This window comes from Rhinolophus ferrumequinum, chromosome 6 (genome assembly GCF_004115265.2).
Source record: "Rhinolophus ferrumequinum isolate MPI-CBG mRhiFer1 chromosome 6, mRhiFer1_v1.p, whole genome shotgun sequence".
NCBI lineage: Eukaryota > Metazoa > Chordata > Mammalia > Chiroptera > Rhinolophidae > Rhinolophus > Rhinolophus ferrumequinum.
This window is the reverse complement of record NC_046289.1, coordinates 13,119,730-13,136,813: the sequence shown is the minus strand read 5'-3', so window position 1 is coordinate 13,136,813 and position 17,084 is coordinate 13,119,730. Positions and strand designations below refer to the sequence as shown.

At 37.0% G+C, this 17,084-nt stretch overlaps 1 protein-coding gene across 3 annotated transcripts in view; it reads left to right on the top strand.

Annotated features, from left to right (window-relative positions):
• Window positions 1-14,136, top strand: part of SPATA7 (spermatogenesis associated 7) — a 34,224-nt gene extending 20,088 nt beyond the window's left edge. The window contains exons 6-12 of one of the 3 annotated variants that reach the window (XR_004423292.1): window positions 549-615; window positions 2,324-2,445; window positions 4,479-4,532; window positions 5,858-5,935; window positions 8,079-8,136; window positions 8,374-9,440; window positions 13,462-14,136. Coding sequence is in view for 1 of the 3 variants with exons in the window: in XM_033109226.1 (XP_032965117.1) it covers window positions 549-615; window positions 2,324-2,445; window positions 4,479-4,532; window positions 5,858-5,935; window positions 8,079-8,136; window positions 8,374-8,961 (967 nt within the window). In the remaining 2 variants the exon portion in view is untranslated. Of the gene's footprint in view, window positions 1-548; window positions 616-2,323; window positions 2,446-4,478; window positions 4,533-5,857; window positions 5,936-8,078; window positions 8,137-8,373; window positions 9,441-13,461 lie in introns of those variants that run through there. The other 2 variants (XR_004423291.1, XM_033109226.1) reach the window with 2 other exon arrangements.
• Window positions 14,137-17,084: the final 2,948 nt, after the last annotated feature.

Here is a 17,084-nt window from a genome sequence, read left to right as displayed (position 1 = left end):
AGATTTTTGTTCTTTTAGAAAGCAAAAAAATACTTATTACTAGTATGCTTTTCTCTGGGTAAAGACAAGGGCTACAGTAATGTCACTTAATGTACAGCATACATTTAATCAAAGAATTAAGGAATTTAATCTATGATAGAACTTGTCAAGTGAGGGAGAAATAAGGAAAGCAAGGATATCACATGCTTTTCTGATATTATATTTATGACATGTTTTGAAGATAAGAGTTCCATTTCCCTTAGTTCCATTCTGGCCAACTGAAATACAGCTGCTATTTAAAACGGGAGTGCAGGGGAAGCATATGTAGTCCAAACCATATCTATTTCCTAATTATTAGGTTGGTACAAAAGTGATTGTGGTTTAAAAGGTTAAAAACTGCAAAAACTACAATTACTTTTACACCAACATAATATATAATCAGAAATAACACATTTTATAAAAATAGGTGGTTTTCATCTCCTGTGTTTATTTTTTTCTAGACAGTGAAGTTCATTATCATAGTGTTTGTATTTTGAAGGCCTAACAGTAATTCTTTTTAAATATTACAGCTTTAAATCTGATTTTGAGGCAGTTGAGACTAAGAACGTCACAAATTCAGAAGTGAACATAAAACAGGTAATAAAAATGAGATCTCTTGTGTTCGTTGGAAGTATAGCTGCTTTAACTTAGTAGAATGTGTTTAGCTATTTGGACTGAGGAGAGTAATCTCTTGGTGACACTTCTTGCATATGCTATAGCCAGTGTACAGAAGGTTTGCCTATTATGAGTGGTTATACTCGTATGGTAGTTCTCTGAGAGTGGCCAGATAAATCCTGCCAATCTGGGAAATCATTTGTCATTAGCGTCTCTTCTAGGTGGTTGGTTGACTGGCTGGACAGATGAGTGAATGAATAAAATACCTGAAATGTTATTTTCAAAGATGCAGTCTTGGATTACTGAAGGATCCAGAATAGTTGTGCAGAAGTTATTTTAGTTTTTATGTCTGTATGTTTTTAAAGAATTGCCACTGATTGTATTACTTAAACATTTTATAATAGATGGGTATATCATTCTCTTATGTTTGCCTCTACATTTTTCTATACCATGAAGGTCTTTTTAACAGTGCTTATATTTGAATGCTTAGCAGTCATTTCTTTTAAAATATCACAACTTAAAAAAAAAATCACAGTTTCGATTTTGAGATAGTCATTATTTTTATTTTGGGGATATTAATCATATACTGTGTCCTAATTTAAATTTATTAGTTAATAAAAGGTTTGTCTATGAAAATGTCAAACACAGTTTCAGGGATAGAAGAATAAAATGTAATCACACTCAACTTCCATCTTCCCTTCTGAAAATGGGTAGAAGATTGTAGGCTTCCATCTCAGCCATTAATAGCTGTTTGACATAGGGACCTGCCACTTAACACCCAAGGACAAATCACTTATCCTCTAAGAGCAGAGTTTCCACATCTAGGAAAACTGTACTTAACACGCAGGATCATTGGAAGGAATAAACGAGGTGGGTAAAGTGCCTACAACAGCCAGGGCTCAAAAAATGATGCCTAAGACCAGCTTGAGGATTGGGAGGAGAGTTAGCTCTGTATGTATCTACATAATATAAAGCAGAATAAGTCCATTTTTATGACATTGTGTTCCAAATGTTTATCCATAGCCCTGTAAGAAAATGGTGTGTCCTCCTATTCCATAATTAGTACCAGCAGCTGTCCACTTGAGGAAGCTAGTAGAGGATAAAGGCAGTAGACCCTCATTTTAACAGCCCCTTTAAAACTGCAAAGCACTCTACATAAATTTGCTTTGTAAAGATTAAATCATATGATGTAAGTAAATGTTTCTGGCACAGTATGTGACCCATAGTAAAGCTGCTTGTAAAAGCAAGCTGCCAGTAGTTTTGTTAACATTAGTGTTCACGCTGCCATGCTTCTACATGTGTGACATGTTGGCATTTGAAACAGATGGGGTGTTTGAATTTCTGAATAATGGGATATTTTTTCTCAGCTTTATCTAAAACTTGCAAATTCGCTTCATTTTCTCTTTTTATGTTTATTTGTAGTGATTTCTTAATGTCATTTAAAATATCCCTCATTAAAAAAATAAAAAGTTGTTTTATCTTACTTTAAATAAATTTAAGAAAAAAAGTCCTGATTGGATAGAAAACATATTCTAAAACATTCTTTGTTGTCATATATCTGTCACTTTTATCTACTGGGTGTCTCTACTCATCTTACCTTGACTTTTTCTTTGAAATTTGCTGTTGTGCTTTATTTCTGCTTTTATCATGTATTTTGAAGCAAAATTAAGATTTCTTCTTCTCATTGCAGCCCCAGGCATCTAGTTGTACGACATGTGGTACCAAAGAAAGAATAACCCGTTTACCTTTACAAGGTCCTGGCTTACCCCGGGATGAGATTAAAGACGATGCTCTTCAGTATTCCCCGTCAAGGTAAGCAGCTCGCAGGAGAAAGCATTTCAATTGTCTCCATCTAACCACTTTCCTGCATAACTGACCTATTTCATTACACGCTGGTGTGGTACAATTCAGCAGTAGGGTTAGTTTTGCTAAGGAAATTTTACAAAGTACGCAGTAGTAAGTTTCAATGAATTCATTTTACTATTCATTAATCCAGGGAAAAAGGACATTAGCTTGTATTATTTGCCATCACTATTGATATGAAAAATAATTTTCTCCAAGAGAAATCCTCTGCAGTGATGCTAACCAGTTTACGTGGCACAGATAGTACTGACCACACCACCTTCCCATTGGAGGATTCCTAATTTGTGATTTGTAATAGTCACCATATGCTAGTGCTTGTTCTATCCATGCTATGTAGAGGCACTGTTTTGTTTTTGTTTTTGTTTTTTAAGGAGGGCACAGCTCACAGAGGCCCATATGGGGATCAAACCGGCAACCTTGGTGTTACTAGCACCACGCTCTAACCAACTGAGCTAACTGGCCACCCCCTAGAGGCACTGTTTTTTAAAACTACTCACTCATCTTGGTTAGGGATTATGAAATACTATACCTAAATACAAAAAGATAGGTTTAGCACCTATAGTACAGAATTTTAAAAATGCCTTTGATAGTTTCAGCTGTCAAATGCATTTCCAGTGTCAGAGATCAGATGTGAGATGAAGGAGGTGGAAGAAAGAAAGGGCTAGAGTTTAAAAAGAGGGCAAGAATGAGGTGCTGTATAGCAGACCAGCGGGCCAGCACACCCAGCCTCTCAGGGCCCAGCTCCTCATGCAGGCCTTTCCTTGGGAGATCTCACAAGTGAGGCTACAGGGTTCATTGCTAACCTGTCTTGAAATTCATGGTGCTTCAGTACTCATAATTTAAGATTTATAAGCTACTCTGACCCAGTCTGCAATGAAAATAAAAATCACCTAAAAGGGGATATCTATCTTTTCTAGTAGCTTCTAAAAGAAATGTTATAATTGCGTATACCTGAATAAAAAGCTTAGAATTAACTAATGATGGCATAACTGAATAAGACAAATTTTACATGTCAGCCTTAAAAATTCTTCCACAGACAAATATGTTTTCAGCATTATATATGTTAACCTTAGTCAAATTGTCATTGTTTGTACTATGTAAGTGCCATAGTACAGTTTTAAAAAGGCTTGTGAATTTGTAATTAGAAGACTAATTTAAAAGTCTGCCTTTGCTACTTACTAACACGTGACCTTTGCAAGTTACTTAGCCTCTCTGCGCCCTGGTGAACTCACAGTAAGTGAGAAAAACAATACCTATCCAATCAATATTCCTGGCAGGGTTGTTCTAAAGATTAGATTAGATCATGGGTATAAAACATATTGCTATACAGGGTGTCATCAAAAACTATGGTGAATGTTTAAATTTTTAAAAATTTACAAAAATTTATTATAGTGAAAGATACATTGCCATTAGTACCCCTCAAAATACTCCCCCTCGCTTGGAACACACTTATCCCGTCATTCCTGCCACTTTCTGAAGCAGTTGTGCAAGTCCTCTTTTGTGTCTTTAGTTGCCCTGTCATGGCTGCCTCGATATCCTGAATCTATTCAAAATGTTTACCTTTCATGGTCATTTTGACTTTGGGGAAGAGCCAGAAGTCACAGGGTGCCAGATCCGGTGAATAGGGTGGATGAGGACACACCATAATATTTTTATTTGACAGAAATTGCCATATACCAGAAGTGATGTGTGACATGGAACGTTATCATGATGGAGGATAATTTACGACACACTTTAAAACACACCTTCTCAATCATAGCTCACATCTGACTGACTACACCGAACAAGCTGAAACTTGTCACACACTGTTACTAAGGTTCCACGTGCCACTTCCCATCTTGAAGATCCCTGCCTTTCCATTGGATGGCACTTGGCAGCAGCATTCACCGTATTTTTTGATAATACCTCGGATATAACATTACTGAACACTTATTGTACACCAACCATTGTTTTGTTCAAATGTTTTAATTTTCTCTTTCCAGGGCAGTAAGTCAGTATTTCCTGCAGCCTCCTTCAAGGAGAAAAATCTATTCTGAGTAAGATCTTTCTCACCTCTTCATTTTGCTTAGGAGAAACCAAGAATTAAGAATCACACAAGCCATCATTAATAACTCAGGAATTGCACACTAATTTCTCTTAAAACCAGCTTTGGAGTTCAATCATATAACACATGCTAACTTTAGAAAATTACCAGAATTTTCTGAAATTATTATCTTTATCTTTATGTCCAGTGGAAATTTGTCCCTAAGTTGATAATACCTGTTATTTTTTATAATTAGTGTCCATAATTCTTGTTTATTTTTATAAGTAAAAATAATACAGTTTTTGAGAAATTCAGATTTTTAATAGCTCAGGATAGCTTTCCTGGAGGTTTCTAACTTCACCAGTTCTTTGCAGATATTTATACTTGTAGGTTTTAATATTGTTTTAGTTAAGCTACACTTTTTCAAGGAAAATAATCTATTTTTATTATTTCATTTATTTTCAAACTTGCTATTTAAATATTAGAGACTGAATCAGTTTGAAAGTATAATTTTATACATTTTAATCTATTATCTGATTTGCTTATTATCAACTCCATCCATTCTATTTACTTGTTCAGTAATTGAGTATTTACATGTAATAAATGCTATTTGCATTTTCTATCAAATCACTAATTTCAGCTAATTAAAATCAAATTTATAATAGTATCCTAATTTTCTTGTAATAACTACTAAAATAGTTATATCATAAGACAGTATAATAAATATGTCCAAGTAATTAAAAATTACCACTGTATTTTTCTACACAAATATTCCTACTTGACTATCTCCCTACTCTCCAAACATTTTGAGGAAAAAAGATAATTTTTCTGCTCAGTATAGTTCCCAACCTTAAACAAGATCCTCTCCTAGGAGCAGGAGAGGATTTCGTAGTTGAAGTTCCTGCTTCTCTGGACGACTTTCCTCTTTCCCTTCCTGCACGTGCTGTGCAGAGGGGCTCACGGCCCTGCTGCAGACATGGTCGGGAGCCAGTGGCCATTCATAGCCCTCATGGGGAACACATGCCCCACTGGGTCACACTTGGTTGCCCTCTTGCCCTTGGATGGTCTCTCTTTTGTTTAATCCCTGCTTATTTTTTACTGCTGGATGGGTGTTGCAGACATCTATGAAATTTTACTGTATTAGGGAGTATTTTCTCATCTTTAATATTTATCTTTGCATAATTTCAGAAGGCTGACATTGTGTTTGTTTTATACTATTCCCCTTAATGTGAGAGAGAAGTGCATTTGAGATATTTCTAATTAGGTACTCATATTTCCTATAGCTTTCGCAGTAAGTAATTAATAATTTTTATTCTCTATATTGCTTTGCCTTCACAGTGAAGAAGAACTGTTGTATCTGAGTTTCATTGAAGATGTAACAGATGAAATTTTGAAACTTGGTTTATTTTCAAACAGGTTAGATTTTTTAAAATAATGCATGGTGGTTAAGAGTACATTAAATACTCTTCATTTTTTGAAGTTATTTCCGTATGTTAGGAAATGAAAAATTATATTGCTTTCTTGGGGGACCATAGTCCTATAATTGATAGCAAATTTTAAAGTATGTTTTTATTCATACTGTAGTCAGGCTCAAAGTTCGGGCATGTTGTAGAGAAAAACAGATTTTATTTATTTAAATACTGTTATATCTCTTGGTTATAACAGACTAGTAAAATAAATTTTTGCTTATTTACAAAGATCTATAATGCCATTTTGATGTTTGAAAACTGGTAAGAATCAAATGCAAGCATTTTGGTTACAACTGTTACTGCTAAAGTGAGGCAAATTAAAAGCTAGGTTTGCATGCTGTAAATGAAGTGGGAAGTTTGCAAAACCAGATTAGGTCTTAACACATCGAAGGAAACTGTGTGGTCCTGAATCACCTTGAACATTTATTTACCTAAAATTCATTGGACACTGAGCCCCACTTTGTTATGTAGCATAAGACCCCGTTAACATGTACACTGCATACTTTCCCTATGTGAAGTACAGACATTCTAATGTAGTATTTCTACTCCTGTGGGAAGTTTTTTTTTAATTAAAGCAAACATTGTCAGTATTAAAAGATATACCAAAAAAACCTAAGTTTTATTGCAGTCATTCTATTTATTGCTTTCATTTTTTAAAAGATGGTGAAAAATATTTGTATAATGGGTATAGACTTTCAGATTTGCAAGATGAAAAAGTTCTATTGATCTGTTTCATAACAATGTGAATATACTTAACACTACTGAACTGTACAGCTAAAAATGGTTAAAATAGTATATTTTGTTGTTTTTTTCCGCAACAAAAATACTGACTATAAAGCAAAAATAAAAAACATTTGCATAAAACATGTATTTATACTAAAAAAAATCTTACGTTTTTCTCTTAGATTTCATAAGGGTGTTTATTGCAGTGTTTTTGATAATAGCACTAGAAATTGAATCAACCTAGGTGTTAAATAGTAAAGGTTTGGTTGAATAAATTGTAGAATATTTACAAGAGTAAGTTCTGTTCAGAGACTTAAATAGTATACAAGTGAATTTGATATAGAAAGATATTCAAAATATATAATTTAAAAAAAAGGTACCTAAACAGTATGCATCATTTCATCCCAGTTTTGGTAAAGAAATAAATATGCATAGAAAATTGCCTAGGAGTGAATATTCCAAAACATCAACAGTCGTTAAAATATAGAATATGGATTTCTTGGGTTTTAAAAAATTTATTAAATTATACAGAACTACTGAGTATAAGGTTGGCTCATAACTTCATTGAAAATAACAAATGGTAAAAAGGAAATGAATTGTTTTTCAAGAAACCTATTGAAACAGTCACGTGATAGAAGATAAGCATGATGTAGTTGAATAAACTGTCTGGAGTCAGACACATCTGGGTTAAATTCTCTTAATGGCTTGCGACCTTAAAGGAGAGGAAATTATTGTCTTAGAGATGTGGTTTTCGCATCTTTAAAATTATTTTATCGTACCTTTCTCTCCCAATATTGGTCATGATTAGAGGTATAATGATTATTATGTGCCTAGCACTTAGTGGTGCTTAATAAGTGATAACTTTTAGGTTATTATATGGATTTACCATCCATGGAATTTTTTTCAAGTATACTTTAAGAAGCATTGTCAAATAACACTTCATAAGAGAATTTTCTTTAGGGTTTGGTTTATGGGGGTCGTGTGTGTGTGAAAGAGAAGGGAGGGAGAGGCTTGTGTTTGCATATGTCTGTAAGAGAGAAAAAAGCGTGTGTGTGTGTGTGTGTGTGTGTGTGTGTGTGTGTAGGAATTCTTGGCCCCCATGTAAAATATTTTATTCACAGAAATGTAAGTAGCATGCAGTCTTTCAGAAGCATTGGCATCCATTATATTAAGTTAAATGCAGAGTGGAAGCCGTACCAGCTGCCAAACTGGAAAACTTATCAGGGAAGGATTGGTCTTTATCTTCGGAAAGAAGAGTAATCAAAAAAATATTTTCCAATCTTTAGTAGTTTAGTTATTGCATGGCTATTTTACATTTAGTGATTTTCTGATTTTGAGACATTAATAATTTTCTTTATCATTTGTAGGTTTTTAGAACAGCTGTTTGAGCGACATATAAGACAAAATAAACACCATTTGGAGGAGGTTTGTCTTTCCTTACAACTTCATTAGAAAAACTCTAACATAGAAAGAATTTTAAAGTTTTTCCACACCTTCAAAGATGCATTAAAAACAAGTGCTTTTTTCCCCTTGTATTTTGTGTGTGTTTAGGGGTGGAGTAGAAGAAGTATTGATCCTGCTGAGATTAGCAGCACTGCAGACAAAAGTAATTCAATTTAACTATCTTAATTAATGTAATTATTGTCTTTTTCTTAATCTTAGGGGAAAATGCGACATCTGCTGCATATCCTAAAGGTGAACTTAGGCTGCACAGCCAAGGAAAAGCTAGATGACATAAAACTAGAGGAAGATGATATGTTGAATTTACTTGATTTTGAAGTGGCTGAAAGTTCAGAACAAAATGAATATAAAAATGAACAAGATGCAGCAATTCAACAGGAACGTCAAGAATACCAAAAAGCTTTGGATATGTTATTGTCTGCACCAAAGGATGAGAATGAGATATTCTCACCAAATGAATTTTTCATGCCTGTCTATAAATCAAAGTATTCAGAAGGGGTTATAGTTAAGCAGGTAAATGATGAAACAAATCTTGGACCTTCAATTTGGGATGAAAAAAATCCAAGTATGTCAGAGAACGTAACAGACCAAGAAACCTCTGTGAATGTCATTGAAGGTGACAGTGATACTGAAAAGGTTGAGACTTCAAATGAATTATGTTGTCTCAGCACAGCACTTTCCCAGTCTGTTCAGCTCTGCAGTGTCAAAGGTGACAATCATCATGACATGGAAGGACCAACTCTTAAGATCACCGAAATGAGCACTGAGGATTGCCCTTTGGATCTTTGATACTCATTAATAAATATCCCAGATGGCCAGTAATTCAATATTCCTTTTCTTATTTTTTCTTTTCTAGATTAAGATTTTCTGTATTTATTTTCTATGCTATATAATAAATTGCCATGGATTTAGCAGCTGAAAACAAAGCACATGTATTATTTATGCCCCTGTTTCTGAACACAGCTTAGCTGGGTCCTCTGCTCTGGGTCTCACGAGACTACAATCCAGGTGTTAGTCCAGAGCTCATCTAAAGGCTTGATGTGGGGAGAACCTGCTTGCAAACTTTTCAGATTGTTGGCCTAATTCCTTTCCTTGTAGCACTAGATCTGAAAACTTCAATTTCTTCCTGGCCGTTGGCTGCCCTCAGCTCTTGAAAGCTGCCCACCGTTCCCTGCCACTTGGCCTTCTCCGTGGACAGCTCACAACACATCTGCGAGTTTCTTCAAGGCTAACAGGAGAATGAGAGACTCTGCTAGCAAGAGTCTTAGGTAACATAACAATCACAGGAATGACTTTCCGTCAGCTTTGACATATTCTTTTGGTTGCAAGCGACAGGTCCCACCTACTCTTAATTGTAGAAGGATGTGAATGCCAGAAGGGAAGATCATTGGGGTCACCTTAAGATATGTTGACCACAATTTCTAAAGTTGTTTCTCAGAACATAATTTACCCAGACATACTGGTTTTGTAGGCAATGGGAAACGGTTTATGATCTGGCATGGATCTTGAAACATTAAGCCCGGTCTACAGTCCTTTAATTGCTTTTTTCTCAGTTTCGTGCACTGTCTAAAGCCTCTAGGCCTTTCTAGTTACCAGTGAGCTAGGGCAGTCTGTCAGCTACCTGAAAACTTGTCCCTTCTGTGAGGGCAAATATTCTATCAGACCCAGTCAGACACGCTCTTCTTTACCTTGTAGTTCATGAACAGTATTCTTACTATTAATATACTCGTATGTCTCAGAAGACTCATCTCTACTTCTGTCTTTTTAACCACTTAAAATAATGTAATTGAAAGTTTCATGCCTGGCACTGGGGAGGATAAAAAGATGAAACAATAATGATGATAACCCAAATGTTCTAGAAACTTAGCAATGGCCTCCAAGTATCCCATTCTTTAACTCGGGCTTTGTCTCCTCCTTTGCCCACACCAGCGTTTCCCAAAGGTGGTGCCACCACTGGAGCAGATTTCTGGTGGTACATGGATGACAGGCGCAATATCACTATGTTCAGGATTCAGGCTCAGAGGCAAACAGTAAAATACAGTGTGGTGGGGCTGAGAACCCAAGTCTCTTCTCTAATGTCTTTTGCCACAAGTCACCCTGCCGCACCATTCCTAGGCCCCCCACTTACCCCTCAGTTCTCACGTCTGGAGTTCTTCCCCTTAACCCTCTACGCAATCTCTCCTTTCCCGATCCTGTGATGCCCTTAAACCTCCCAAAATACCCCCGACCCTATTCTTGGCTCCCAGCCTGGGTCTCCCCATCAATCATCCTTCACCCTTCTACTCACTTCTTGGACTTCATCCTTCTCTCAGCCTGCAGGGCTCCTTTCTTCAGTCCCAGCCTCACCCTTCCACAACCCCTCACCTCGTTATCCATGTAACAGCTCAGGGCAGACTCACTGCCCTGGCTCACATTTTTCTCCCCCTCGTCTGGAGCTGCCATCTTGCCTAAGGCATTCTCTGTAACTACCTTCTTGCTGCTGCTCCACCCTTTGGGCCCAGCCCCAGACCTACTTCTGCCTGCCCTGCTTTGACTTCTCTGGCCTTCTCTATCCTCCAACTATGGGTACAGCTTTTTGTCTCTGGGGCCATGGCCCTTCCGGACTTTTGTACCTGTTAAGGTATTTCTGTTGTTATCCTCAGGTTTCTCTTTAAAATTAGGTTTAAAAAGATGAGTTAAAGAAATATCAAAAGTGGTTCTTGGATCTGGCAAAACTGTGTAAATGTAGGAAGTGAACGATAAGTTTGAGAAACTGGCTTAGACTCCAAGCAGCATGTGAATTTACATCTCTCCCTCTACTCTCCCACAGCGCATCCTCCACTCTGATCTGCAGTCACGATGAGTGAGCTTTTAAGCCAGTTTGCCTGGGTTTGATCCTTATGAACTGTGAGACCTTAAGCTGGATATGGAGCCTCTATGCTTCCCCATTTGTTGCATGGGGGTGATTACAGAGCTTCATCACAGGACTGTAAAATACTCAGAGGGGGCTATTATTTTCAAGCAGATCATGCCATCCCCTTAAGAAAAACCACCAGTTAGAGTTTCCTCTTGCTAAAAAGATACAGTGCAGGCCCCTTTGCATTGTTTATAGTCATCTTTTCCTTCCCAGCTCATCTCTTGTCATGCTCTCCCAGGCATCCTAAGTGTCTGTCACATCCAATTGCTTGTTCCCTAAACAAGCAGAGGTCCTCTCTCCTTGCCTTTATACTTGTGATCTGATCAGAATGTCATTTCCCCTCGGCTGTCCCTCCTGCGCCTTCACTGACAGCCCAGATTGAATAGAACGCTGAAAGCTTGAGTGATTGTCCCGCCTGTCTGGGACCTGGGATCTGTCATGCCTACAATATGAATTTTATTGTTTATGTACCCGGTTTGTCTCCTGTCTAGACTATGGGTTTCTTGAGGACTTACTTCTCCTTGGATCCCGAAGTCCTGTCTGCTTGAGCACGAACACATTTGTTCACAGGAGATAGTTTGAGCTGGAGGGGAGGTTAACTGTGTTTCTCCAAAAATAAGACCTAGCCAGACAATCAGCTCTAATGCGTGTTTTGGAGCAAAAATTAATATAAGACCCGGTCTTATTTTACTATAAGACTATTTTACTATAGTAAAATAAGACCGGGTCTATAATTAATATTATATAATATATACTGGGTCTTATATTAATTTTTGCCCCAAAAAATTTATTAGAGCTGATTGTCCGGCTAGGTCTTATTTTTGGAGAAACACGGTAGCTACAGAAAAGGTTATGGGAAAACAAGACAGATGTTTCCTCTTTACTCAGTGCAAATTCCCCGTGTAGAAGGGAGAACGTAGCACATGGCTATTACGTGAAAATGTCCTCATTCACTCATATTTAAATGGTGGAAAATATAAAATAGGATCTTCCTGGCAAGACTTACTTTGAAAAGTCCCATTTCTCCCCAGTGATATCAATCAGAAAAGATCAGAGCAGTTTTTATGCGGCAAGATGGACAATTTGCCAAGTGAATTAATTAGCTGTGTAGTCGCCACTTAATTACTTTACCCTGGACCTCTGTCTAAAAGAGTTTGGACTAGCTGATCCAAAGATTTCTTTTTGTTTTAATATGCCCAAGTTAATTCTTAGTGTCTTTAGAAATCATAATTGAAATAATTTACATCCAGAAATAGAAATACCTCTTCTACCTTTCCTTTCATGTGCTAGTATAGTCCTGGAAAGCAGTCTGCTAAATTGATTCACACTTTAGTGATACAAGATGCTGCCTAACAAGTTCCTTTTCGCAGACCTTTGAAAAGCAGCAGATGGATCCAATGGCATATCCCAAAAGAAAAACTCCACATATTCAGTTCCAGGGCCAGGAAGAAGATACTTTTGAATTGGGGTAAGGAAAGTTTTGCTACAAAGCCAACCTTGTTGCCTCAAGAATTCTGTCTTGCACCAGCTTCGTTTTGAGGCAATCCTGGATATGAGGCTTCCATATTCACCTAGTTCTTCCAAGATCTTAAAACAGCTGACTATCAAGTTTTCCTGAGAGAAAATATGTATTATTTTATTAGTTTTCTATTGCTGCTGTAACAGGTTTCCACAAATTTAGTGGCTAGAAAAAGAAAACATTTATTATCTTACCCTTCTAGAAGTCCAAAGTCCTAAAATCAAGGTGTCAGCAGGGCTGCATTCTTCTGGAGGCTCTAGGGGAGAATCCGTTCCTTGCCTTTTCCAGCTTCTAGAGGCCACCTGTGTTCCCTCACTTGTGGCCCCCTTTTCCATCTTCAGGTCCAGCTGTGTAGCATCTTCAAATCTCTCTCACACCCCTCTGCTTCCGTCATCACGTCTCTGTTCACTCTGACCCTTCTGCCTCCCTCTTAGAAAGATCCTTGGATGACCTTGGGCCCACCTGGGTAACCCGGGACAGTCTCCCCGTCTCAAGAATCTTAATCACAGGAGCAAAGTCCCTTTTGCCCTGTAAGATAACATGTAATTTTATCTTTTTGGGGGATTAAGACATGGACATCTTTGGGGGCCCATTATTCAGCCTACCACAACTGTAAATATCATTAACCTAATAAAAATTGCCTAAATAAACGTTGGTGCCTACTAACTGCAGCTTGGCTATGGAATGAATCCCAAGATAAGATCTGTATTGAACATCTATGGTTTTTAATTACCAAAGCAGTGTTTCTCACACTTTAATGTACCATGATCACCTGGGGAACTTGTTAAGGTAGAATTCTGGGCCCCATCACCATAGCTTCTGATTCAAATTTTTCACATCTGGCATGGGCCTCAACAATTTGTATTTCTAACAGGTTTCCAGTGCTGCTGTTCCTGGTTGAGAAACAACCCCACTAAAAGAGGAAGTGGACATCCAGTGAATAAATTAAGTTCCACTACCGGGATGGTAGTGTGAGCTCTGGCGACAGGCTGGGAAGTTGACATTGTTGGCAAATATGTAATTGTTTGTTCTTTAAATATATTAATTGTTCCACAAGTGTCCTAATTAATGAAGCCAGCTATTTTGGTAAGATGCATTCGAACTCTTAAGTAATTGATTACTGTGAAGATGTGTGATGATAGACTGGCAACTATTAAAAGAAACATCCATTGTCTAGAACATTACTGAAAACAACCCAATGGGGAAATATGCCTCTTTGCAATAAGATCTAGAATGAAAAACAAAAAAAGAGGCAAAATAGTTTTAATTGCACTATTACATTCACACACCAAATCATATCTTGCTTCAATATTTATTTTTATGGCAAAAATAGACTGTACTACATTCATTTCACATATATTCAGTCATTCGAACTTGTTTTCCCATTAAATGTACATACTTTTATAAACCAATGACAGTTTAGAAGAATTAAGTTCTTCTGATTATACATTTTTACATTACTAATCATCAGACAGTAGCACATAAAATTGCTTTTTAAACTAGTAAACACTACTAGATGACTATTTATACTACCGTTTCAAATAGGTAGAATTCCCAGTACATTGCTTGAATTATATATAGGGCAGCTTTCTAAGGAAATGCATTTCATATAAATTCTCTCCAAATTTTGGGTTTAAGTTTGTTAGACCTATCAAGTCTTATTAACCTCTGTTGGAACTTTTATTTAAATAGACTTGCTATCAAAATGTTTATTTTTAAACTATGTTTTGCTAAATTTACTATGGGTAGGGTTTGGATTGCTCCAGTTGTTAACTACTCAAATATACAACAAATTTCTGGTTTGTTACCATGTAATTCATCTGAACTAAACTGCATCATTATAATTCAGAATATCTCCCTCTATTAAGCACAACAGAATCCAACACTGAAGTGTTTTATGGGAATATATTTAACATTTGCATGATAAAGTCCGTGTTTTCTATTTTGATATAAAAATTACTTGAAAATACAGTAAAAAGCAAAAATATAATGGCCCAATACCAATCAATCTTTTGAGTAAGTTTTGACCATGTATCCAACTTTTTAAGTCTTAATGTATTAACAAATACCTTTACTTTTCTCCCTCATTTTCAATGTGTTGCTTAGAAATGGAGTATACCAATAACTGTGTTAATAGCTCAATTCTACAACAAGAAAGTAAGCTGCTTATTTTTAATATAGAACTGAAAAAAATCTAATATGGAGCAGGTCTAAAATGATATTAACAGAAATTTTTCAAAAACATTAAGAATCATCTCTATACAATAACTAGTTCAATTTCTCTTTTGTGCCACAAAACCCAACTATGCAAATGAATCCATTAGTGCTCTACCAATCTAAAAGTTGTTATAAATTATAGTATTTTTTCCTTTTTTCTTTCATCTTTTTGTTTAACTCATGTGAGTTTAAGAGTTTTATATTGTTTTTGTTTTTTTTTAAAGATTTTTATTGGGGAAGGGGAACAGGACTTTATTGGGGAACAGTATGTACTTCCAGGACTTTTTTCCAAGTCAAGTTGTCCTTTCAATCTTAGTTGTGGAGGGTACCATTCAGCTTCAAGTTGTTGTCCTTTCAGTCTTAGTTGTAGAGGGTGCAGCTCAGCTCCAGGTCCAGCTGCCATTGCTAGTTGCAGGGGGCACAGCCCACCATCCCTTGCGGGAGTCGAACCGGCAACCTTGTGGTTGAGAGGACGCGCTCCAACCAACTGAGCCATCCGGGAGCTCAGCGGCAGCTCAGCTCAAGGTGCCGTGTTCAATTTTAGTCTCAGGGGTCGCTGCCCACCATCCCTTGGGGGAGTCGAGGAATCAAACTGGCAACCTTGTAGTTGAGAGCGTGCGCTCCAACCAACTGAGCCATCCAGGAGGCAGCTCAGCTCAAGGTGCCATGTTCAATCTTAGTTGCAGGAGGCGGAGCCCACCATCCTTTGCGGGACTCGAGGAGTTGAACCGGCAACCTTGTGGTTGAGAGCCCACTGGCCCATGTAGGAATCGAACCGGCAGCCTTCGGAGTTAGGAGCATGGAGCTCTAACTGCCTGAGCCACCGGGCCGGCCCTTATATTGTTTTTAATCTTGTTTTTATTAAATCTGGAAATAAGATTGCCATCTCTGGAGAATATTTACTTTTGTTCAGGCTATTTGTTGGATTGAACCAGTATTGCACTGGTATTATTCCAGTAAAACTACAAAGCCATCAGATCCTTTCAGGACACTTAACTCTTAAGGATAAATTACTACATTTCATTAACTGTAAGTAACAAAAGATTTGTCTCATTCAATGGTCCATTAAGGTCAAGTGATTTCTAATAAACTTCTAGGACAAAAATAATTTGGACAGTCTCTTAGTATTTATGATAGCAGTCTGACCTGTAATATTTGCACTCTTATGAAAAATGAGTCACTGAGCTTATATTTCCCACTTATTTGTTCACTTTTTCTCAGCTACTAAATAAGCAGATAGAAATGGAAAACCAGTTATCATGAATTCTGTACTAGTTTCATCAACCTACCCAAAAATTGAAGACTGACATATACTCATGTTAGGACTAAGCCAGATAAACCTTCTGAATTTCTTTGGTAGTATAGGCCTGCTCCTAAGAGGGAATATTGCAGATTCTTTTTCACCAAGCTTTTAGAGTATAAATTTAAGTAATACACATGCACACTTAAAATGTCAATAGTGACAACTGAAATAAAGTACTTACTGGTCTTTTTACACAGTTTAAAAACCACTTACAACCTCAATTAAAAGTTCCATTCATTACACTGGGATCGTGTACTGCTGTAGCCAGTGTGGGTACACTATGTTATAGCGTCAAAGCCAAAGGTAGAGATTTGAAATGGTCCTTTTATATGACACACCACAAAGTCATTTAATGGAAATTAAGGGATAATGATCAAAAGATTACCCTAACAAGTAATTTTCAACAAGTAAATTTCAAAACTTGCAACAGTATGTCCACCATACTGTTAGTTCTACACTTAGTTCAAATACAATCATTCCTTTTTTTATCATTCATTTGTACTATTTGTAATATTAAAGAATAATTTAGTATATGGTTACTCTCTCTTTCCTAACCCATCAACATATTGGAGAAAGTTTAGATTTACTCTAGTTTTTGAAAACTAGAGTATTTTTTCAAATATACTGAGGTAAGTTAAACATTTTTGGGAATGACGATGTCCAGCCAGACCCTCATTTACATACCTGTGACCGGAGATACGTACGAGTATTGGCCTTGGAACTGCTGCTTCAGCTGGGTGCTGCAGACCTTATTCTTCTTGGCGCTTCCTCTACTTCCCATTTCATGCCAGTGACGATCCAAAGGAGAATATGTAAGTGGAAACAGGAAAGGTAGGGGAGGTATTGCCGATTCATCTTCTTGCACCCTTGCCCCACCTCACAGCTTCCTAGGCAGCATTCCTGCTCACATCCTCCTCTATCCCATTCTGTTCCTTAGCTTTCATGCACCACTCAGGTTTCTGTAACAAATGATGGGA